At 40.3% G+C, this 26478-nt stretch overlaps 1 protein-coding gene across 2 annotated transcripts in view; it reads left to right on the forward strand.

The window, feature by feature from the left end:
- zfpm2a (zinc finger protein, FOG family member 2a) overlaps window positions 1–26478 on the forward strand; it is a 939997-nt gene that overhangs the window by 616091 nt on the left and 297428 nt on the right. For both annotated transcript variants that reach the window (XM_043688412.1, XM_043688413.1), the window contains exon 4: window positions 21058–21179. In XM_043688412.1, coding sequence (XP_043544347.1) covers window positions 21058–21179 — 122 coding nt within the window. The remainder of the gene's footprint in view (window positions 1–21057; window positions 21180–26478) is intronic.

Below are 26478 nucleotides of genomic sequence, written 5' to 3' on the forward strand. Positions count from 1 at the left end.
CATGCTCTGGTTTCCTCCCACAGTCCCATAGTGTTAGGTACATTAGTCAGAGGCAAATGGGTCTGGGTGGGTTGCTCTTCGGATGGTCGGTGTGGACTTGTTGGGCCAAAGGGCCTGTTTCCACACTGCAGGGAATCTAACTATCTAACCTAATAATCCTTTCCTACTACCAAGTCACACTTGCATGCAAACTGCATGTTATCGAGCTCCACATTGTCCTTAAAATATCATTGTTATATATACCCCCGTGTCTACTCTTGAAATGTCACTAATATCTAGCTGGGCAAACTCATTGCAATCTTGATGTTATTTGCTTTTGTGTTGTTTTTGAAATATCTCGGCTATGTGTTCACCACTCTAAGGGGCTAGCACTGGTTAGCACTGCTGCCTCACAGTTTGCACATTTTCCCTGTGTCTGCTTGGGTTTCCTCCGGGTGCTCCGGTTTCCTCCCACAGTCCAAAGATGTGCAGGTTAGGTGAATTGGCCATGCTAAATTGCCCATAGTGTTAGGTGGATTAGTCAGGGGTAAATATAGGGGGGTGGGTTTCTCTTTGGAGGGTCGGTGTGGACTTGGGCCAAAGGGCCTGCTTCCACACTGTAGGTAATCTAATTATCTTATCTAATCTACCCGAAACCTCATTTTCAAATGGTTCTGCATTGTCCATGTATAATTGCTACTGTCTTGCTCCACTTTCTTCTTACAATCTTGTTGTTATCTGGCTTCACATTCTCCTTAAATCGCATAGTTTTCTGTCCATGATCTTTTTATGAATTCTTGCCATTCTCTTATCTCCTTGGAATCCTCTTCTGTGCTCCACTCTTTCCTGGCTCTGAAACTTCATTGTGATCTGACTCAAGATCGCATGGCTGCTGGCCTCACTCTCCTTGAAACCTTGCTAGACTAGGTCCTGCTAGTCTCATAGAGATCTCACAAATATTGGTCACATACTTTCCTTGAAACCTTGCTGTTATCTCACTCCCTTTTCCCATTGAAACCTCATTCAAAGCTGGCTCAGTGTTCTTCTTGAAATGTTGCTGATATCAGGCCACATTCTATCATTGAAATCTGTGTTAACTGGCCCTGTTCTCTCTGTGAACTTTCACTGCTTTCTGGCTTCCTACTGCATTCCTTGAAATTGCAATGTTTTCTGGCCCCACGCCACTAAGCTTGAAACATTGTTAGTATTTGGCTTGTTTATCTAATTGTCGTCTTTCCAGTATCTGGCTTTGTGGACACTTTGAACGATCACTGTTATCCGATTCCGCACTCATCTTGAATTATGCCTGTTGTCTGGTATTACTTTCTTCTTGAAATCTCACTTTTATCTGGCCTTCTCTCTTCTTGAGACCTTGCCATTGTCTGATTCCACTTTCTCCTTGAAATCTCACGTTGTCTCACTCTGTGGTGTCCTTGAAATCTCACTTGTCTGACTCCATTCTTTCTTTGAAATCTAATTGTTATCTCGCACCACTGTCTTCTTGAAGAGTCTCACCGTTGTCTTCCCTCTCTTCTTGAAATATCAACTTTCCTCTCTTGAAATCTTCTTGTTATTTGAATCCGCTTTAACTTGTATCTTGCTCCACTCCCTCCTTGAAGCCTTCATGTATCCGACTGTACTCTCTGGCTGAAATTTTACTATTACCTTGCCCTGCATCTCCACCCTGAAAACTTTGCCGCTACCTGGCTGGGCTATCTCCATTATAAATGATTGTTATTTGGATCCATTCCACACACCTTGAAAATTTTCTGTTACTTGGCCCCTTCTGTACTGCCTTTGAACCATCACTGTAATATGGCTCATCCTTCTCAATACAATTTTCATGTCTACTGACTTTGCTCCCTCCTTGAAATTTTGCTGTGATCTGACCCTGCACTGTACTATTTGAAATCTCGCTATTTCCCAGCTCAACACATGCGTTGAAATCTTGCTGTTATCTCATCCTGCATGCACCTTGAAATCTCAGTTTTTCCCAGCCCTGGTGTTTCCTTAAAATCTCACTTAAAGTGGCTTCTCTCCTTGAAATCTCTGTTACTTGGCTGTATTCTCTCCATAAAATATTGCTATCTCTGTTATTAAAATATCACTGAAATACGGCACTGAACTCTCCTTGAAGTGTTGCTCTAATCTGGTTCCAAATGACTGCCCTTGAAATCTTGCTATTATCTGGCTCTGTTGTATCCTTGAAAGCTGACTGTTTTCTGTCTCCACACCACTACCTTGCAATATCGCTATTGCCTAGCTCATCAATATCGTTGCATTCTTGATGATTTGTTGCTCTTTGGAGTTTCACATTTGCCTGTCCCCACCGCATTTTTTGAAATGTTGATATTATTTCGCCGGGTACTCTTGTTGAAATCTCACTGTAATTTTGTCCTTGAGATCTCACTGTGATCTGACCCCCCCACCTCCACCCACCCTCCACCACTGCTCTCTTTGAGATCTTACTACTGAACCAAAGTATCCAGTTGGTCCATGTAATCCTCCCAAGTGTCTCAGGATAGATGTACCTTACGGTTATGAACACTGACTACCAGTCAGCAGTGCCTGGAAAGTTGCTGGAGCATTTTTAGACCTGATTGACATCATGTTCCATCAGAAAAGACCTTTCTATGTGATAGACACAATTGGGTTTTAGCTTCGGTTGTTAAAGGAAACCCATAGGTATCTGTTTAATAAATGTATTTTGCTAAGAAATCTGGCACTGACAATCCTATTGATACAGTCGAAGGTAGATAGCATAGTGAAGAAGATGTTTGGTATGCTTTCCTTTATTAGTCAGAGCATTGAGTATAGGAGTTAGGAGATCATGTTGTGGTTGTACAGGACCTTGGTTAAGCCACTTTTGGAATAGTGTATGCAATTCTGGTCTTCCACTTATCGGAAGGATATTATCAAACTTGAAAGAGTTCAGAAAAAAATTACAAGGATTTTGCCAGTGATGGAGGGTTTGAGCTACAGAGACAGGCTGAATAGGCTGGGGCTGTTTTCTCTGGAGTGTAGGAGGCTGAGGGGTGACCTTACACAGGTTTATAATGTTTTGAGGGCATGGATAGGGTAAATAGACAAGGTCTTTTCGCTGGGGTGGGGAAATTCAGAACTAGAGGGCATAGGTTTAAGATGAGAGGGGAAAGATTTAAAAGGGACCTGAGGGGCAACTTCTTCATGCAAAGGTGGTGTGTGTACGGAATGAGCTGCCAGAGAAAGTGGTGGAGGCTGGTACAATTACAACATTAAAAAGACATCTGGATGGAGGCATGAATAGGACGAGTTTAAAGGGATATGGGTCGGGCACTGGCAAATGGGATTAAATTAATTTAGGAAATCTGGTTGGCGCAGACAGGTTGGACCAAGGGTCTATTTCCATGCTGTACATCTCTGACCGAAATGCAAAATTGCGTAGGAATTTGCCTTTGCCACTACAGTGACCTTTCTGTCGTCAATGCAGAATCTGGTTGGATCTTCAGGTTTAGGCACTAACATAGCTGGAGAAGACCAACTGTTTTGATTGAATTCAATTGGATGTTTTTTTATTTATCTGCTTTCATCCGGACCTGTTTTTCTGAATCTAAATGATAAGGATATTTTATATGAGGGAATTCTCCTACATCTACAGCATGTATGATGAAATTTGTATGCTCTGGTTCATCTCTAAGACTCCTTAATTTCCTTGTTCAACAGGGAGAAAATGAGGACTGCAAATGCTGGAAAGTCAGAGTTGAAAAGTGTGGTGCTGGAAAAGGCACAGCCGGTCAGGCAGCATCCAAGCAGCAGGACGGTCGACTTTTAGGGGCATAAAAGTCTTCATCAGGAATGTGGAGATGGAAGAGGCTGAGAGATAAATGAGGGGTGAAGTGGGGGGGAAGGTAATTGGAATGGCGATAGGTGAATGCAGTAGGAGGTGATTGTGGTAGCTCGTGGGGAGGGTGGAACTGATAGGTGGGAAGAACACGTAGGTCAGATCAAAAGGGTAGTGCCGAGTTGGACAATTGGATCTGGGATGAGGAGGGGCATGGGGAAATACGGAAACTGGTGAAGTCAATGTTGATGCCGTGAGGTTGTAGTGTCCCGAGGCAGAAGTTGAGATGTTCTTCCTCCAGTCAGTGGGTGGCTTTGATTTCACCATAACGGACGGCCAGGAGATGCATGTCCTTGGGAGAGTGTGAGGGGGAGTTGAAGTGGTTAGCCACGGGGCAGTGGGGCTGTTCGGTGCATGCAGACCAGAGGTGTTTCCTGAACTGCTCCACGAGTTGACATTTGGTCTCCCTGATATAGTAGAGACCACATCAAGAGCAACAGATGGAGTGAATGAGCAGGGTGGATGTGCAGGAAATTCTTTACGACCTTGGACAGAGGTGAGGGGGAGGTGTGGGTGCAGGTTTTGCATGTTTTGTGGAGAACGGGGAAGGTGTCGGGTGCAGAGGCTGGGTTGGTGGGGAACACCATTTCTATCAAGGAAGTCATGGAAGGAAGAGTCCCTGCGGAAAGCAAATAGGGGTGGGGAGGGAAATATGTGTTTGATGGTGGGGTCTGATTGTAGCTGGTAAAAATGGCTGAGGATGATGCACTGTATCTGGAAATTCGTGGGGTAAAATGTGAGGACCGGAGGTTTCTATCTTTGTTGCGGTTGGGGGGATGTGGGGTTTGAGGGCAGGGGTGTAGGACATGCATTGCGGTCCTTGAGAAAGGAGGGCATCATTGTTCAACCTGTAAGCAATGTAAACTAACCAGATAGTAAATAGTTTGATTTGGGAATTGTCCAGTTCTTTTTTGCCTTGTCTTCACTATCCCTTTCATCTTCCAATGTCCATGCTACTTGAAAGACCTGTACTTGCTTATTCACTGCCTGTGGTGACATTGCTCAACAATGGTGAGGTCAGTGCAGGAGAGAGAGAGAGAGAAAGAAACTGACAGAGCAGTGAAACTGCACAGTTGCTGCCATTGCTGTTTAAATTCATGTATCGCTGGACATTGGAGTGCATCTGGGAAAATTAACAAACAGAGAAATTCACAAATAATATTGGAGGAACCTGTTTGATAGAGGTCAGAGCACAGAAACTGATAAGTGAATATTTAAGCGTGGCCTTACAGTAAGTCTGCAGTAGTAAGTAGAGTGAGTTTTTTTCTTGATTATATGTTTTGCCGAGATATGTCTCTTGATTGAACTTAAATAGAAGCCATAACTATTAACTTAACCTGGAGCACTGATTTGTAGAGGAATAAAACGGTGCTAGTTTTCTGGATCTGTAGATTGTGAAGGAGCAAAAATGGCCTTTATAGAGTGATATGCTCTTCTTGTCGAATGTGGGAGTTTAGACAGAGTTTACGCGTTACTGAGGATAATGTCTGCAATAAATGTAATTGGTTGCGAATCCTATCAGATCAAATGAATTGGTTGGAGAGACAGTTAGAGGCAATGAGAAATTTACAAAAGCAAGGAGACGTGATGGATGGCAATTATAGGAAGGGAGAAAATCATAGATACAGTCACATAGATAGGTTAACTCCAGGAAAGGTAAGATAAGTAGGCAGTTAGTGCAAGAGGCTATCCCCAATTCAAACAATTATGCTGTTTAGGAACATATAGGAGGTGATGGATTCTCAGGGGAATGTAGCACGAACAGCCAAGTTTCTGATACCGAGACTGGCTATAATGCAATGAGGGATACATCGGATTCCAAGAGATCAATTATGTTAGGGGTCTCTCCAGTCTGAGGTACAGAGGCATGTTTCTGTGGCCAGCAGCGAAAAATCAGAATGGTGTGTTGCTTCCCTGGTGCCAGGATCAAGGATGTCTCAGAGAGGGTGCAGAATGTTCTCAAGAGGGAGAGGGGCCAGCAGGAGGTCATTGTACACATTGGAACCAATGACATAGGAAGGGAAAAGGTTGAGATTCATAAGGGAGATTACAGAGAGTTAGGCAGGAATTTAAAAAGGTCCACGAGAGTAGTAATATCTAGATTACTCCCGGTGCTACAAGCTAGTGAGGTCAGGAATAGTAGGATAGAGCAGATGAATGCATGGCTGAAGAGCTGGTGTGTGTGAGAAGGAGTCACATTTTTAGATCATTGGAATCTCTTTTGGGGTAGAAGTGATCTGTACAAGAAGGATGGTTTGCACCTAAATTGGAAGGAGACTAATATACTGGCAGGGACATTTGCTAGAACTGCTTGGGAGGATTTAAACTAGTAAGGTTGGGGATAGGACCCAGGGAGATAGTGAGGAAAAAGATCAATCTGATACTGGTACAGTTGAGAACAGAAGCGAGTAAAACAGTCAGGGCAGGCAGGGACAAAGCAGAGAACAAGGTAGGACTGATAAATTAAACTGCATTTATTTCGATACAAGGGGTCTAACAGGGAAGGCAGATGAACTCAGGGCATGGTTAGGAACATGGGACTGGGATATCATAGCAATTACAGAAACATGGCTCAGGGATGGACATGACTGGCAGCTTAATGTTCCAGGTTACAGATGCTACAGGAAGGATAGAAAGGGGAACAAGAGAGGAGGGGGAGTGGCATTTTTGATAAGGGATAGCATTACAGCTGTGCTGAGGGAGGATATTCCTGGAAATACATCCAGGGAAGTTATTTGGGTGGAACTCAGAAATGAGAAAGGGATGATCATCTTATTGGGGTTGTATTATAGACCCCCTAATAGTCAGAGGAAAACTGAGAAACAAATTTGTACTGAGATCTGAGTTATCTGTAAGAATAATAAGGTGGTTATGGTAGGGGATTTTAACTTTCCAAACATAGACTGGGACTGCCATAGTATTAAGGGCAGATGGACAGGAATTTGTTAAGTGTGTACAAGAACATTTTCTGATTCAGTATGTGGATGCACCTACTAGGGAACTTGACCTACTCTTGGGAAATAAGGCAGGGCAGGTGACTGAGGTGTCAATGGGGGAGCACTTTGGGGCCAGCGACCATAATTCTATTCGTTTTAAAATAGTGATGGAAAAGGATAGACCAGATCTAAAAGTTGAAGTTCTAAATTGAAGGCAGGCCAATTTTGACTGTATTAGGCAAGAACTTTCGAAAGCTGATTGGGGGCAAATGTTTGCAGGTAAAGGGACAGCTGGAAAATGGGAAGCCTTCAGAAATGAGATAACAAGAGTTCAGAGAAATTTATTCCTGTTAGGGATAAAGGGAAGGCTGGTAGGTATAGGGAATGCTGGATGACTAAAGAAATTGAGGCTTTGGTTAAGAAAAAGAAAGAAGCACCTCTCAGGTATAGACAGATCGAGTGAATCCTTAGAAGAGTATAAAGGCAGGAGGAGTTTACATAAGAGGGAAATCAGGAGGGCAAAAAGGGGGCATGAGATAGCTTTGACAAATAGAGAATCCAAAGGGTTTTTACAAATACATTAAGGACAAATGGGTAACTTGGGAGAGAATAGGGCCCCTTAAAGATCAGCAAGGTGGCCTTTGTGTGGAGCCACAGGAGATGGGACAAATACTAAATGAGTATTTTGCAACAGTATTTACTGCGGAAAAGGATATGGTAGATATAGAACGTAGAGAAATAGATGGAGACATCTTGAAAAATGTCCATATTACAGAGGAGGAAGTGCTGGATGTCTTAAAACACATAAAGGTGGATAAATCCCCAGGACCTGATCAGGTGTACCCTAGAACTCTGTGGGGAAGTGATTGCTGGGCGTCTTATTGAAATATTTGTAAATTCGATAGTCAAAGGTGAGGTGCCGGAAGAGTGGAGGTTGGCTAACATGATGCCACTGTTTAAGGAAGTTGGTAAGGACAAGCCAGGGAACTATAGACCAGTGAGCCTGACATTGGTGGTGGGCAAGTTGTTGGAAGGAATTGTGAGGGATAGGATGTACATGTATTTGGTAAGCGCTGAAAATGTGTTGCTAGAAAAGCGCAGCAGGTCAGGCAGCATCCAAGGAACAGGAGAATCGACGTTTCGGGCATAAGCCCTTCTTCAGAAATTCCTGAAGAAGGGCTTATGCCCGAAACGTCGATTCTCCTGTTCCTTGAATGCTGCCTGACCTGCTGCGCTTTTCCAGCAACACATTTTCAGCTCTGATCTCCAGCATCTGCAGCCCTCACTTTCTCCTCATGTATTTGGTAAGGCAAGGACTGATTAGGGATTGTCAACATGGCTTTGTGCATGGGGAATCATGTCTCACAAACTTGATTGAGTTTTTTGAAGAAGTAACAAAGAGGATTGATGAGGGTAGAGCTGTCAATGTGATCTATATGGATTTCAGTAAGACACTTGACAAGGTTCCCCATGGGAGACTGGTTAGCAAGGTTAGATCTCACGGAATTCACGCAGAACTAACCATTTGGATACAGAACTGGCTCAAAGGTAGAAGACACAGGGTGGTGGTGGAGGGTTGTCTTTCAGACTGGAGGCCTGTGACCAGTGGAGTGCCACAAGGATTGGTGCTGGGTCCACTTTTCATCATTTATATAAATGATTTGGATATGAGCATATGAGGTATAGTTAGTAATTTTGCAGATGACACCAAAATTGGAGGTGTAGTGGACAGCGAAGAAGGTTACCTCAGATTACAATGGGATCTTGATCAGATGGGCCAATGTGCTGAAAAGTGGCAGATGGAGTTTAATTCAGTAAAATACGAGGTGCTGCATTTTGGGAAAGCAGGACCTATACATTTGATGGTAAGGTCTTCAGGAATATTGCTGAACAAAGAGTCCTTGGAGTGCAGGTTCATTGCTCCTTGAAAGTGGAGTCGCATGTGGATAGGATAGTGAAGAAGGCGTTTGGTTTGCTTTCTTTTATTGGTCAGAGTATTGAGTACGGGAGTTGGGAGGTCATGTTGCGGCTGTACAGGACATTGGTTAGGCCACTGTTGGAATATTGCGTGCAATTCTGGTCTCCTTCCTATCAGAAAGATGTTGTGAAACTTGAAAGGATTCAGAAAAGATTTACAAGGAATGTTGCCAGGGTTGGAGGATTTGAACAATAGGGAGAGGCTGGACAGGCTGGGGCTGTTTTCCCTGGCGCGTCGGAGGCTGAGAGGTAACCTTATAGAGGTTTAGAAAATCATGAGGGGTATGGATAGGATAAATAGACAAAGTATTTTCCCTGGAGTGGAGGAGTCCAGAACTAGAGGGCATAGGTTTAGGGTGAGAGGGGAAAGACATAAAAGAGACCTGAGGAGCAACTTTTTCATGCAGAGGGTGATACATGTAGGGAATGAGCTGCCAGAGGAAGTGGTGGATGCTAGTACAATTGCAACTTTTAAAAGATATTTGGATGGTTACATGAATAGGAAGGGTTTGGAGGGAAATGGGCCAGTGATGGCAGGTGGCACTAGGTTGGGTTGGGATATCTGATCGGCATGGACGGGTTAGACTGAAGCGTCTGTTTCTGTGCTGTACATCTCTATGACTCTACATTGATGTGACACAGGTGATTCTAATTTTGGAAATTTGGGTATAAATTAGATGATTTACCAATTTTATTTGACAGCCTCACATAGACCTGTGCTTCAACATCACCTTGTAAATGCAATAATACTAACATCTTTTCCTCTGGCTTATTGCTACACTTGTTACCCCATTGCTTTCAAAATTGTTTGGGGTGCAGTATGGTGTTCTTCAGTTACTTTGCAGGCTCTTGTGAGCCACACCCAGACACGGAAGCATGGTCTAATGTGGATGACTTATCCTTAAGTGCTAAAAGCTATTTGTTTTAATTAACTTCAGTGGTCCCCTTACCTCTTGGCCATAAATTAATTCAAACGGACTAATTTGGTGAATTCTATGAGGTAAAATAAAGTTATTCTTTGTCTTAACATTGAGGATGTTCACGATCGGGTTTGATGGTATCTTTTAGGTGGCACGGTGGCTCAGTGGTTAGCACTGCTGTCTCACAGCACCAGGGTCCTGGGTTCACTCCCAGCCTTGGCGACTGTCGGTGTGGAGTTTGCACATTCTTCCCGTGTTTGCATGGGTTTCCTCTGGGTGCTCTGGATTCCTCCCACAGTCCAAAGATGTGCAGGTCAGGTGAATTGGCTATGCTAAATTGCTCATAATGTAAAGGTGCATTAGTCAGAGGGAAATACGTCTGGATGGGTTACTCCTCGGAGAGACGGTGTGGACTTGTTGGGCTGAAGAGTCTGTTTCCACACTGTAGGGAATCTAATCATTTCTTCAGCTCCTTGAATCTATAGGGATATGTAAAATACTTTAATCATATTTCAAAGTATTCATAACATCCTCAAAAGTTTTAGATAAAGAAATTGTTACTTTAATTTCCAACAGTAATCCATAGTCTGGATTCTGACATGTCTGAACATCAAAATTTCAATTATCTTTAATATTTCTTGACGATATTTGAAAGTCTCTTCTTCTTTATCAGAATCCAGTTTGTTATATAGTAGTATTGCTTCAGTTCAGTTTGAGCCAGTTGGCTACTTAACTTTGGATTGCTTTTTAAGCCTGAATCAAAGAAAAAGTATTAAATATTTCCTTCAGTATTTCATTGTCCAAACCCCAAAGGAAGTTTTGGATAACCAAATATCTGTGGTGCCATTTCAATCTTCGATAACAATCTCGAGCTGTTGCTTGGGTCACTATACATGAAAGAAATGTTCGTACAACCTATTTCTATAACTGCTTTATTCACTTGGCATTTCCATTACTATTAAGGAATCATTGCTCATGCCAAATCATTTTCTGCTCTGTCTATAGTGAGTCAACTCTGTCTGCAGGTTAACTATAGATGACCTCTGCAGTTACAAAACTAGACATTAAGTCACACTCATGATGCAGCCAATAGAAATATTTATGTATGTACTCCTCTCTCATACTCTCCCATCTTCTCTCCTCGGGTTTATGGGGGCTCTAAGATTTAGATTTGTAGAACAGCTCATAATCATCAGCATTTTCATTGTCTATCTTGAATTGTAAGCTTTTTGTTCTTTTTGTGAGTTTTTACTACTAGGGAGTGAAATAAAGATAACAACTTGCTTCCATTGTAATAAAATCAAATGCAGTCAAGGCAATGACTGAAAATGAACTGGGAGACCATTTGCAAGAGGGTACTTAAAGTACCCCTAGAAGAGCATGTAAAAGGATAGAAAATGGGTACTAAAAAGTGAATTCTCTCAGAACCTTTTCAGAATGGAAAGATGGTTTACAACAGTCAAGACAATTCTCCCTCACTTAAAGATGAAAAAGAATCAGATCACTGAAAGTCCTTAACATTTTATTTCAAAGGGAGAAGTACATCCTTATTCTTTAAATCAAGAAGCTAAACCAATAAAGAAGGAAGTGGTGGTATTGTAGAATTGTCACTGGTATAGGAACTCTGAACCCCAGGAACATGTGTTCTAATCCTACCATGGCAATTAGTGAAACTTAAATTCAATAAAAATCTGGAATAGAATATTAACCTAATCATGACCATGTAACCACTGTTTCGATTATATTCCCTACAGTGTGGAAACAGGCCCTTCAGCCCAACCAGTCCACACCGACCCTCTGAAGAGTAACCCACCCTAGATCCATTTCCCTCTGACTAATGCACCTAACACTATGGGCAATTTAGCATGGCCAATTCACCAGACCTGCACATGTTTGGACTGTGGGAGGAAACCCATGCAGACACAGGGAGAATGTGCAAACTCCACGCAGATAATCACCAGAGGCTGGATTTGAACCTGGGATCCTGGTGCTGAGGCAGCATTGCTAACCACCGTGCTGCCCCTATGATTATTATAATAACTCACTTGGGTCATCAATGTCCTTTAGGAAAGGAAATCTGCTGTCTTTAGCTGTTGCAACTCCAGACTCACAGGAAAGTGGTTGACACTTAACTGCCTCTGAATGGCTGAGCAAGACACTTGGTTAATTATGGGCAATTAATGCTCGCCTATCCCATGAATGAATAAAAAAAAATGAGACAAACTGAATATTAGTTCCTGATACTGACTGATGATGCAATTTGTCTTGCACAGGGGCTAATAAAGGGGAAAAAAAATAATTGGAGATTATACATTGCTCCTATTATATAGAGTTGGAATTAAAGAATGACTTTACTGAATGGAGAAGTCATTATTGGAGTAGTGCAAAAATCCATATGGAAGGAATTGATTTTATCCTGGATAAACTTGGATGGTTCAAAACTCTTGGCCTCAATGGGTGTGTTGGAACAGCCATTCAAAGTGAAGGAAAGTAAGGTGCTACAGGAGGAACAGTTTCCTGATGGTATTGTGATTAGATGTCAACCTCATAGAATTAAACAAGAAGAAGATGAGTGAAAAAAGGGAGATAACTTGGAAATTCAATTGCTTGGCAATATAGGTAGTTCTTCTGTAATACAATGGTTATGTTCTTCTACAACCCTATGTTATTGGAAAATCGCACTTTAGAAAGAGCACTTAAAGTGTTGACAATGTTAAAGCCAACACACGTTTTAAAAGTTCACGCTTTACAAAGAGAGTCCCCATTCTGTCAATTGCGTTGTAGCGAATTCACATTAACAAAACGCATGTTAGAACAGAATGACCTGTATTTTCAAAACTTAAGCAAACAAGAATGAAGCTAAGACGAATAATGATAATGTGTTTAGCCCACTTCATTAACACAGTTGCAAGACAGAACCTGAATAGACAGAACTAGATCAACAGCCTACTCAGAAATTGTATCAGGAACATTACGTAGGCATTATTATTTAAATGACAACATGTTAATGAAGATATGGAGACCATCTCAAATAGCATCCAATGAGGAATGGGCAATAGTTCATGAAGAGGTAGGTCCATCTGAGTATCATAACAAAGGTTTATGAATGGCTCATGAAATTTTAATGGCAAGTCACTTGGGGATGAGGAAAATATAGGGCTAAAATACTAATGCATTTTCATTGGTCAGGATTACATATGGCTGCAGTTAAATTTGATTAGAAATGCCATACTTGTCAGTAGTGGAAAAGTCCCAATCATCAATTACACCTTTGTCCTTAACCCTGATACCAGCTTTAGAAGAAACCTTTGGGTTATTAGGAATTTTGTTTGAGTTTCCATTGGGACCACCATCTTAAACCAGGAATGGGAGTCAGTACTTTTTGCTCATTCTGGACATTTAATCTAGGTTATGTGAACCAATGTATTTGTGAAAAATTATGTTTAACATGTGAGTGAAAAAGTCAATCCATTTTTATTTAACAGCACATGGATTAATCTAAAACGGAATTCCAAACAGGTCACATTTCAAATTTAATGGCACAGATGTTTAAACAAGTAATGAATAGTTTGGAAATAAAACAATAGAATATTATATTATATTTTCTTCCAGACATCTAACAATTTAAACTTACAAAGGTTGTTGCAGAATCAGAGGCTGTGTCACTAACTATATTCAACGCTGAGATAGACAGATTTTAATCAGGAAGAAATGCAAGTGTTATGCCAGATAGACAGGAAACTAGAGTAGACAATTAGCAGATCAGCCATTATCTTGTTTAATGGCAGAACATATCTGATGGTCCAAATGGCCTACTTCTCTTCCTACATTTTATCATCATAGATTCTACAATATTTTGAAGTCCACATAATCAATAATACTGTCGAGACTGTTAATTGTCCAGATCAAAATTCTTTAGGTTTTGTTAGCAAAACGCTATAAGTATTTGAGACTGTTTCATTGGGATTTAATACCACAATGACATAGTTTGAAATCTTTCATCTTGCAAGCAAAGTAAGTTTTGAAATGGGGATGCTTTATCAAGAGTAAATATGGAAAACAAATATCAATATCAAAATGGAGATGTAGAATATGATTTTTATTGAAAATGATTAATGTAAATATATTATTACCAAGTATGTAAAATAGAAGAAGCAACGAGAAAATTGTTATAGAAAATGAAAATATTTTTTAAGGTTATCTTTTGTTCTGAGGAAGCTGTGATAAAGATTCACATTATAATGTTATTTGGAGATAGTATTTGAAAGTAGAAGTAAATGAGTTTTTGATTTTCGGTTCTGTGAAGGTGACGTTTTTTAAGGTCAAAAATTCATTTTGTTTATTAATGGGTCAAAATAGCATTTCCAAGAAATCATGTGACTTAAACTGAATGACAATGATAGTGTTTACTATGTTAAGTTTTTAGGACATGGACAAAAAGAGGTCAGAGACCAAGAGCAATTCAGAAGAAAAGATTCATATCAGCAGATATGTTCTTTAACATCTTTAACGTCAAAGTAACTAAAAAAAGCTTTTACCTTTGAGTTAATGGAGAAAGGCCAATGAATTAGTCTTTGTCAGTCAATCATGGTGGAAATAGAAATAATAATTTCTAGAGTTACTGAAAGAAAATGCTTGCAACGTCTTCAGTTTTAAATATTGGAGATGGGGTTAAATATCTGTAAAAGATATTGCTGAGAAATAGGATTGAATCTTTCTTTTTTGTTACTTATAATAAGCACTTTCCAAATTTCCTTATATATATAGCTAATTTTCTTTTGTTTTGTCGTCTTGTGTTCTTTTGTTAAAAGTACGTTGACAAAAGTACAAGTTTCTCATGAATATCTTCAGTGACTGACATCATCATAACAAAATTGCAAAACTAAAATGTGTGAACATATGAAGTTTTACTCTGGGATCTGACTTGTCCAGTAATACCACCAACTAGGATCTTAATATTCCACTCTTGATATCTTGATATATCTGGTCCTGCTCTATGACTGCCCTCTCCTTGTAATCTCATTGTTACAGATCCTATTCTTATCTTGAAATCATGCTGTCATGTAGCCCTGCTTTCTCCTTGAAATCTTGCTGATGTATGTCCCTCTCTGTTCTTCTTGAAATCAGTTCATTTTCAAATGTTTAAGTTCTCTCCTGGAAATCTTACTGTTTTCAGGTCTTATCTCGTTTTCCCCAAAATCTCACTGTAAACTGATCCATTGTCCTTAAGATATTGCTGTAACGCTTTTTCATTGAAATTTCGCAGTTAGCTGCCTTGAAATCTTGCTGTTTGTAGTCCCTCTCCACTCTCCTTGAAATCTTACTATTATCTGGTCTTGCTCTCCTTGAAATTTTGCTGTTATCTGCCTCTGGTATTGCCTTGAATTCTTGCTGTTATCTGCTCCCTCTCCACTCTCCTTGAAACCTTGCTGTTATCTGGCCCTGCTCCGCTCTGCTTGAAATCATTTCCCTGTTGTGTAGCCCTGTCTCTTCCATTGAAGTTTTGCTGTGAACTGGCACCCCTTTTGACGTGATACCTTACAATTTTCTGGTTTGGCTTCCCTTTCAACTTGAAACCTTACCATTTTATGGTCTGACTGTGTCCTCGTAACCTGCTCTTGTCTATTCATGCTATCGCCTTCATATTTTACTGTTATTGGGCGCCTCTCTGCTCTTCTCATAAACTCTGTTACCTGTCTCTTCTTTCCTGAAAATCATCTCTCCGTTATGTTGTCTCACTCTTACCATAGAATTGAACTTATTCTGCATGGCACTGGTCATTGGCTGTCTAACATTAGTTTGAACTAACTGAGAGTCCAGGAGTTGCGGTGAGGTGACCACTTCCTTCACTCACCAAGAAACATAAAATCCAGCCTTACACTAGACTTGGGTACTGATTATAGAACAGCTTTTCACTTAGCTGTACTTGTACCTGCAGGCCAAAGCTTTATTCAAAGCCAAGTTTTGAGTTAGACTGAACCTCTGTCCATTAACTGTACCATAACCTGTCTTTTACCTAAAACAAATAATATTTCTCTACTGTTCTGTTTAATGCTGTAGTTAAAGTAATAGGTCATCTTATCTTCATTGTAACTTGTTGCAATTCAATTTTGGTAATAATTCTGCTATATGTACAAGTCAGGAGACACTTTTGCTGAGGACTGATATTTTCCTTGGCCCTACTCTGACTTTGATACTGGAAATCCAGCAGAAGTCAAGTTTATCCATGTGATACATTTCAATCAACTGTCCAATGAAGTGACTGTAACACAGAAGGTGGAACTCCAGAGGATTATCTGTGCAAGTGAAGTGATAGCTGGATATTTACATGTGTGCATATGATTGTCACTATATGTCCCTTTGCACACATGCGAGGAAAAATATGGCGATATAGATCCCATTTTTTCTGATACTGTATGGTCCAATAACATTTAAAAACATTTTCCAATGTCCTCTGGATAAAGGGACTAGCCGTTTCCACATAGTGATTGGCAACAGCACACAGACCATTTAGGTTTGATGCCCATCAACTTTAATGCCAAACTGACAACAATGCTGTCATTTTCTAAATCCATTCTGTACTATATATTAACCTTGCATAACTGAACAAGATGGTTTGAAGGTCAACAGCCCCATCCAGCCCCAAAATGATAATTACCTACATTTTTTCAATATCTCTGAATAAATAAAGACGCTTATTTGATGGATTATTTATTATGACTTCAATCTTCCATGCTTTTGGAACTTTCCAATACTTGGTGAAAGTTTGAGTGAAAGTTCTGCTTGGTATGGAGGTTTTTTATGTACGTTTAAAAAGCTGTTGCTGACAAAGTTGCTTCCAGATATTGAGCATGATTTGGAGAAGAAAGTAATGCTGCACTGGTCAGGGCAGCTGCTTGGACAGGGTGTCTAAGATGGCTATTTCAAAAAAGCAGTACAGTTTGTAGGACGTAGAACAGCACAGCGCAGGAACAGTTCCTTCAATTCACATGTCTGCACTGACCATGATGCCATTGTAAATTAATCCCAAGCCTGCACATTGTCCATATCCCTCTATTTCCTACTTGTTCATATGTCTGCCGAAATGCCTCTAAAATAATGCTATTGCATCTTCCATCAATCTTCTACCATCTGGAGCTTCTACCACCTCCACTAGCAGCACGTTCCAGCCACCTACCTCCCTCTGTTTAAAAAAACTTGTCTCACACATCTACCTTCGACATTTCACTTATCACCTTAAATCTATGCCCCTGAGTATTTGACATTTCCACCCTGGGAAAAAGACTCCAACTATCCATGATCCACATGATTTTATTTACTTCTAACAGGTTGCCCAACTCTCTCTGCTGCTCTAACAAGAACAATCCAAGTTGTCCAACCTCTCCCTATTACTCATGCACCCCAATCCCAGACAACACCGTGGAAAACCTTTTTAGCACTCTTTCCAAAGCCTTCACATCTTTCCTATTACATGCCATCCAGAACTGTGCAAAATGCTCCAAATGTGGTCTCAGTAAAATTTTATATAGCTGCAACATGATGTGCCTGCTTTATATTCAGTGCCTTGACTGATGCAGTGAAGTATGTCGTAAGCCATTTTTATCATCTATCCACTTGTGTTGCCAATTTTCAGGAAGATATGGGCTTGCACTCGTGATCTCTCTACATATCAATGTTCCTAAATATCCTGCCATTTACTATATATTTTTCTCTTGCATTTGACCTGCCAAATGTATCACTTCACACTTTTCGGAATAAATTCTATCTGACATTTCTCTGCCCAACTTTCCAACTAATCTGTATCCTGCTGTATCCATTGACAATTTTTCTCACTATAGAACATAAAACTGTACGGCACAGGAATGGGTCCTTCAGCCCACGATGTTGTGCCAAACATGACGTCAAATTAAACTAATCCCTTCTGCCTGCACTTGGTCCATATACCCTCCATTTCTTGCATATTCTTGTGCTTATCTGGAGGTATGTTAAATGCCACTATCATATCTGTATCCACCAACAACCCTGGCATCATATTCCAGACTCCTATCACGCTGTGTAAAAAGCATGCTCCTCACATCTCCTTTGAATCTTTCCACTGTCATACTAAATGCAAGCCCCTAGTTTTATATATTTCAACTCTGGGGAAAAAAGATTCTGACCATCAACCCTAACTATGCATCTCATAATTTAATAGACTTCTATCAGGTCTCCCCTCAACCTCTACCACTCCAGAGAAAATAACCTGAGTTTTTCTAGCCACTCCTTATAGCTCATTCCCTCTAATCCTGACAGCATCTTGGTAAACCTCTTCAGCATTCTCTCCAAAGCCTCCACATTTTCCTGTAATGTGGCGACCAGATTTGAATACTGATGTGAGACTCATCAGTCTATAGTTTCCTGTATTATTCCTAATTCACTTCTTGAACAGAGGAGCATTAGCTACTTGCCAGTCCTTTTGAGACCTGTTCAGTGGCTAATAAGGATACAAAGATCTTGATTAAAGTCCCATCAGTTTCCTCTTCTCAATAACCTGGAGTCAATACCACTGGAGAAAGTGAGGACTGCAGATGCTGGAGATCAGAGCTGAAAATGTGTTGCTGGAAAAGCGCAGCAGGTCAGGCAGCATCCAAGGACATATCCACCTTCAAGAGACTCAACATCACTTCTTTCTTGATCTCAAAATGGCCAAGCATATTAGCATGCTCCAAACAAATATCCCTATCCTCTATATCCTTCTTCAGGCTGAGTACTGACTCAAAGTATTCATTTAGGATCTCATCCATGTCCTCTGCCTCCAAACACATGTCCCCTATGTTATCGTACCTTCTCTCGAGTTATCCTCTTGATTTTAATGTATGTATAGAATGTCTTGGGATTCCCTTTAACCCTACTTGCCAAAATATTTCATGGCCCCTTCTTGCTCTCGTAATTCCATGCTTGAGTTACTTCTTGTTTTCTTTATATTCCTCACTAGCGACAACTTTACCAATTTTCATATTGTTTGCAAATTTACTAATCATACCACCTAGACTTTGATGGCTTAGTCTTGATCCTTGTTCATACGTCTGGAATACGCTGCCGAGAAGGGTGGTGAAGGCAGGTTCAACTAAGATATTCAAAAGTGAATTGGATAGCTATTTAAACTGAGAGAATGTGCAGAACTAAAAGGAAAAGTCATGAATTTGGCACTAAGTCAAAACAGAGTACAAATTTGAAAGAGATTGTCGGTAGGTGGGTCATGAGACAGTATAACGAATTGAATGTTGGAGCAGTCGGTAGAATATGGTATTTGAAAATTAAGATGAACTCATTCATCTGAGAATTTCCACATGTTCTTGTAGTGATACCTCTGTCATTAAACTCCACTGGTAGTTGTTCCTGTTGCATTTTGATTATGTGCTTGAGAACTTCATTGCCACTCTGCAGATGGAGGATGTCATCTCTTCCGTTAAAACCTGCAATGCTTTGTCTGAAATTTGCACTCACATGTTCTGACATTCTCAGAGATTCAAGGTTGATATTTGAAAATCTCCTGTGCTATCTCTTACAATCAAACTACAATTTGCCTTTAAGCAGCATCAACTATTCATGATCATGAGTGCCAAACCCCCACTACCTCCCACCCCTGCCCTCAGCTCTTGATATCTGTAGGTATGTAAGAATAGATTTGTATAGGTATTTTGTGTGTGCATCTCTATGAAAGCATGCAGATGTATGCACATGTTGTATACCTGAAGATATATTGTTACCTGTCCAACACTAGAATTTTGTGTTAGGTTCTCTTACTTCAGGCACCTGTTTCCCTGCTGACTTGAAGGAAAGGAATGAGCATTTATCAATCCAAGGCATCTGCTTTTCTGGCACTCATCCCTACTGATAGTGCAGTAGAATGACACATTTTTTTCAATATCAACTTCAAGGTCAGGTGTACCATACGCACATAAAATGTAATCTGGAACATTCATTATGCTGGTCCAGCAAGTAATACCACAATCTCAGTCACCACGGAGACTGTCTCCCTCTTCAATAATTCCATTACACCAACCTCCAGCCTGCTACAGTTGTATCTTTTGGATTTTCCCAGTACAACTGCCCAATTACAGTTTCTGCTGTACTGCAGGCAGTTTTATTCTGTTGAGATATGGAATGAGACTGACTAATGTCACTTCACTTTTAATGTGCTAATACAGTTGAAAAGAATCCTACAACAATGAGTGTTAGTAAAGGACTACTTTAAAGTTGTGGAATGCTATGATTACACTATGTTCAGTGTAGTCAGTACAGAAAAATCTGGCAAAAAAAAAACTCAGTAGAGAATCCTGTTCAAATTTTCATGATTAATTTAAGCAGATAGAAAATCTGTTCTGATGAAGGGTCACTGGATTTGAACCGTTAACTTTATCTTTCTCTCTGTCAGATCTATTCAGTTTTTCTAGCACTTTCTGGCTTTGTATGTTTTAGATCTTCAACATCCACAATTTTTTTTGCATTAAAAAATCAGTTTGCTATATTTGGGTGAAAGAGTGAAAAGGAGCAATATAAACCAAGGGCACGCTGTTAAAGTAGGTGTAGGAAGATTGATCTGGGGTTTCACATGTAAATATATGAGGGCAACAGGATAAATTGATAAAGTTACAAAAAAAGCGTGTGGAATCATTAGTTTTATAGATAGTGACAAAGTACAGCAGCAAAGAGGTTATTCCAAACCTTTTCAAATCATTGGTTGGGCATTAGCTGCTGCATTGAGTCCAGTCGTAGGCAATATAATTTGACAAGAATTCCCAGACCTTGACAAGGGTACGATAGAGATTTACTATAATACTGAGGATGAGGAATTTTGTTATGTAGAGACACAAGAAAAGCTGAGGTTGTTCTCTTGAGGGCAGAGAAGATTAAAGGAAGATTTATCAAGGATGTTCAAAATTATGAAGAAGTTTTATAGAATAAGTAAGCAGAAACTGTTTCCATGGCAGGAGAGTTTGTCACAAGAGGACATAAAGTTAAGCCAATTTAGCAAATTCAATTGGAGAAGAGATTTTTTTTTCACCTCGAGTTCCTTTCCATCTGTAATCCTGTTAAAAAACAACCCAAGGCCAATGCATGAGGGAAATAAAACTTCCTTTCTAATCCTGAATCAATTGAAAAAAAATCCAGAAGATATCATTAACCACTTTCCAGGATTACTAGGAAAGTTAAATGTTTGTACAGTGGAGATTGGAAGCAAAGTCAGCAACATTGAAGTAAAGCAAAATACTTAGTGCTGGAAATACTTAGCAGGTCACCCAGAATCTGCAAAGTGACTGGAGTTATGATACTGGTTACCATGTGTCCTGCTGTAACAATAATCCATTCTTTTTCATTCCAGGTGAGCTTGAGATATTCCAGAAAAATGGAGAGAGAAGAATTCGCAGTCGGCAACAAATACCTGGTGGTACAACCTGGGGACCTTTCAACGGCAGCATAGGAGTAACTGACAACAGTTCATTGGTATGCCACTTTTAAGTTGTACAGAGATTAACTGAGCTAGTTCCCTGAACATAGGACATAGAACATCACAGCGCAGTACAGGCCCTGCGGCCCTTGATGTTGTGCCGACCTGTGAAACCAATCTGAAGCCTATCTATCCTACACTATTCGATTTTCATCCATATGTCTATCCAATGACCATTTAAATGCCCTTAAAGTTGGCGAGTCTACTACTGTTGCAGGCAGTCCATTCAACACCCCTACCACACTCTGAGTAAAGAAACTACCTCTGACATCTGTCCTACATCTATCATCCCTCAATTTAAAGCTATGTCCCCTCGTGCTTGCCATCACCATCCAAGAAAAAGGTTCTCACTATCCACCCTATCTAGTCCTCTGATCATCTTGTATGCCTCTACTAAGTCACCTCTTAACTTTCTTCTCTCTAACAAAAACAGCCTCAAGTCCCTCTGCCTTTTCTCATAAGACCTTCCCTCCATACCAGGCAACATCCTAGTAAATCTCTTCTGACCCCTTTCCAAAGCTTCCCCATCCTTCCTATAATGTGGTGACCAGAACTATACGCAATCATCCACGTGCGGCCATTTCAGAGCCTTGTACAGCTGCAACATGACCTCATGGCTCCGAAACTCAATCCCTCTACCAATAAAAGCTAATACACTGTATGCCTTCTTAACAACCCTATCAATCTGGGTGGCAACTTTCAAGGATCTATGTCCATGGACACTGAAGTGTCTCTGTTCATCTACACTACCAAAAATCTTACCATTAGCTCAGTACTCTTTATTCCTGTTGCTCCTTCCAAAGTGAATCACCTCACACTTTTCTGCATTAAACTCCATTTATCACCTCTCAGCCCAGCTCTGCAGCTTATCTAAGTCCCTCTGTAATGCACAACATCCTTTGGCACTATCCAAACTTACCAACTTTAGTGTCATCCGCAAATTTACTAACCCATCCTTCTAGGCCCTCTTCCAGGTCATTTATAAAAAGGACAAACACCAGTGGCCCCAAAACAGATCCTTGCAGTACACAACTGAACTCCAGGATGAATATTTCCCATCAATCACCACCCTCTGTCTTCTTGCAGCTAGCCAATTTCTGATCCAAACCACTAAATCACCCTCAATCCCTCCGTATTTTGTGCAATACCCAACCGTGTGGAACATTATCAAAACACCTTATGAAATCCATACACACCACATCAACTCCTTTACCCTCATCCTATTTGGTCATCTTCTCAAAAAACCTAATAAGGTTTGTGAGGCATGACCTTCCCCTCACAAAACTGTTAACTATCCCTACTCAACTTATTCCTTTCTAGATGATTGTAAATCCTGTCTCTTATAACTTTTTCCAACACTTTACCCACAACCGAAATAAGGCTCAGTGCTCTATAATTACCAGGGTTGTCTCTACTCCCCTTTTTGAACAAGGGGAGAACATTTGCTCTCGTCCAGTCCTCTGGCACAATTCCTGTAAACAATGACAGCATAAATGGCCAAATCCAATGTGACCTCGTCCCTTGTTGGCTTTTCTATATACTATGTCAGGAAACCATCCTGCACGCACTGGACAAAAACTGACCCATCTAAAGTACTCAAAGTGTAGGATTTCCAGTCAATATTTGGAAAGTTAAAGTCCCCATAACAACTACCCTGTCACTCTTACTCCTATCCAGAATTATCTTTGCTATCCTTTCCTCTACACCTCTGGAACTATTCAGAGGCCTATAGAAAGGTGACCACTCCTTTCCTGTCTCTAACCTCAGCCCATACTACCTCAGTAGATGAGTCCTCAAACTTCCTTTCTACCACCGTAATACTGACCTTGATTAGCAATGCTACATCTCCCCCTCTTGTTCCATCTTCTCTGTTCTTACTGAAACATCTAAATCCTGGAACGTGCAACAACCATTCCTCTCCCTGCTCTATTCATGTCTCTGAAATGGCCACAAAATCGAAATCTTACGTATCAACCCATGCTGAACTCGCACAAGGCCAGCCTTTGTAAATATCTTGTATTTATTGTTCCATTGACTTCGACAAAATGCTTACCAGTTATTACCTGTATATGAAATGATTGTAAACTGACAAATTTTGCAATGACAACTTTTATTCATTTTAATTCTCAGCACAATTTAATTGTTAAGAGTGTAAATAGGCTAATTTATTGTTGTTGCATCTGCGCATATATGCCGAGAGATAATACACGCTCCCAACCTGACATCATTGTCAGTGACTCTGGATAAGACTTCATCCTTTGAGGAACATCTGAAGATCAAAACCAGAAATAACTGACTCAAAATACTTGCTGGACTGACCACAACATTCTGTACCTCTGCACTTTCTCTATCAGACTCACATTGCACAATACTGTGCAAAAAACCATACTGTGCACCTATCTGGCAAAAATCATTAAACACGCCATGTTGACACTCAGTTGAACGAAACAATTAGTAAACATTATAATTAGAACCCTCTGTTCAATAGCCCTTCTAGTCTGTTACCTATCTGCCAGTCATCTCATAATTCCACTGCCATGCCAAGATGGTGTGGTGTGATGTTGGTACTTTTGGAGTGACAACTATTAGAGTAGCAGTGGCACAGGAGCACAAGGATAAACAAGGGCAAAAGAAAAATAGGCAGTAAAAATATACGGAACAATGATTAATTAGTGTTTGTATGCAATATGGCACGGTTGGATTTCTAAATTAGTAGTTTGGATGCTTGTTTTGTTATGTCTTTCATTTTAGTATTATGTCCACTCCATCCAGGATGTATAGTAACGAAAGAAAAATAATGGAGACTGGAGGACAAGGGTTGTGTTTCCCAGTTAGATAAGTCAATCACAGATAGTTTGATTATAAAGGGGCTGTGTTGTTTGTCTCCTCATTTACAACAGCAGTCTTCCTTTTCATTCTCCTCCACCTACTCAATCCATCATTATTAAGTTGGTGACAAAGATAGTACCGTTATATTAACAGGGTTGTGCAAGTTGCAGTGAAACATCAATGATCTTGAAATGTGCTCTGTTTGAGTTCTTTGTAATTCCACTATAAGGGTCTTTGTTGTGGAAGTGTTGTTTCAGCACCCCAGTGGTCTGCTGTTCCAAATTTCACATGATATTATGACATTCATTACATACCTGCTGCCCAGTTGTGCATGTGTTGCCTACTGGGGTCACGTGCCTGTCATCAATATGATGTAGTTTGTTATGATGGATCAAATGCAAGTGGCACAATGAACTGCTACAGAATGAAGGTATCATGACTGATACCAGAATACCAGTTATTGGCCTGCACAGTATTCTAGTCAAAACGTCTGGCACTGGAAAAGCACAGCAGGTCAGGCAGCATTTGAGGAGCAGAAGAGTCAACATTTTAGGCAAAAGCCTTCCTGATGAAGGGCTTATGCCTGAAATATTGACTCTCCGACTCCTTGGATGCTGCCTGACCTGCTGTGCTTTTCCAGCGCCACACTTTTTGACTCTGATCTCCAGCATCTGGAGTCCTCACTTTCTCCTGCACAACATTCTACGTATGGTCACTCAGCAACTAGACATTCTGATAGTCTGATCACTTTCCATTATAATATATCTCAGTATTGACATGCTGCACCCAACAAGCAATGGTATCTTACATTATTATCAACTATCTGGCATGAGAGAATGAATGTATTCGGGTCTCCTGCAATCAGCCACAACAACTCACCTTATTTATGAACAGCTTGAATGATGGGATAGAAAGTAACATATCTAAATTTGTGGATGATACAAAAGAAGGTGACATTCTACAGCATTTAAATGGATGTGTATATTAGAGTTACAAGATTATGTAAATGAGTAAAACTGTGACAGATTTCAATGTTGACAAACATGAGGTCATCCAATTTGGACCTTAAAGATACAGAACCAGATATTTTCAAAATCGTAAAAAGCTAGAAACATTCAAAGTTCAAATAGGTTTGGTGGTATCGGTACATGATGCTTTAAAATGCCATGAACAGGAAAGAAAATAACCAAAAAAGCTAATGGAATGTGGATTTTCATATTAAGAAAAATATAATACAAAGCTCTACTTACTCAAGCACTCAGTTTCTGACAGATCACCTTAGGAAGGATATATCTGCCTTGAAGGGAGTGTTGGTTTCCCAGAATGATACCAAACTCAAAGATTATATGATTCAGGAGAGGCTACGCAAACTGGGTTTATATTGTCTGGTTTTAGAAGGTTAAGGATTAATTTGGTTGAAGTTTTCAATCTCATGAAGAGAACAGATTGATTAGAAATCAATCATTTCTACAGGCTAAGGACCCTAGGGGTCATAGTCGAAACATTATGTGAAATATTTCAGAAACGAAATTACGAAACATTTTAACTTGCAAAAATTGTTAAAAAGAATGTTTGGAGCTATCTTCCTAAAACTGCAATTGATTTTGATCAGTTCATTGTCTCCAAAAACTTAAAGGGATATGAGGGAAAGGCACATATATGGAGGTTTGACACAGAAGAAGCATGATTATCGTGAATGGTTGAGAAGCCTTGATTGGTAAATACTCAGCTGCATTTCCAATGGTTCTAGCTATTGTCTAGATTCTGAATTGTTACCACAATGTATTGATTTTATGTTGGGCTATGAGAATAGTGGATTGACTGAACTTGGGAGCATTAATCATATGCAATGTCTCTTATTGTGTTACCTGACCTTATGGTTGTTAGCACTATGTGTTATGTGAAATCAAGATAGCCAGTACTGCTCATTGTCTGAACTCTAGACAATGAAACATGGCATCTAGGCTGAATTGTGAAGCAGGGTTCAGTTGGACCCCATTGTCCCTGGGTCCATGGTTGTAAAGTCATGGCTGGATGGGACGGTGGGTGGGCAATTGTCACTGTGACAGCCGTGCTGCAGTGGGTTAACCCCATGAGGAGTATTAATTCGGCTGAGGCAGGCCTATTATCTACCTTGGGAAGATGTTCCATCTCCAAGTGCAGCCAGCGAAACAGATAGCCAGCAGATGTCCATGTGGCGACTTTTGCATTTGCATCTGTATCTAGACATTGAAGAATCTCCTTCAACCCTACAAATCTCTGAGGCATCTGCATTCCCTCCAATTCCGACCTTTAGAGCATCTTGGATTTTATCCAAGGCACTGCATCAGTGACTAGATATCAACTGCCTAGACCCTCCTCCATGTCTCGACATCGCATTTCTCCTTTCCAACATTTCTTAAAACCTACTTATTTGAGCAGCATTTTTTAATGTGCATTAATATCTCCAAGAGTGGGACTTGCAGT

The sequence above is a fragment of the Chiloscyllium plagiosum genome, chromosome 4 (genome assembly GCF_004010195.1).
Source record: "Chiloscyllium plagiosum isolate BGI_BamShark_2017 chromosome 4, ASM401019v2, whole genome shotgun sequence".
Taxonomy (NCBI): Eukaryota; Metazoa; Chordata; class Chondrichthyes; order Orectolobiformes; family Hemiscylliidae; genus Chiloscyllium; species Chiloscyllium plagiosum.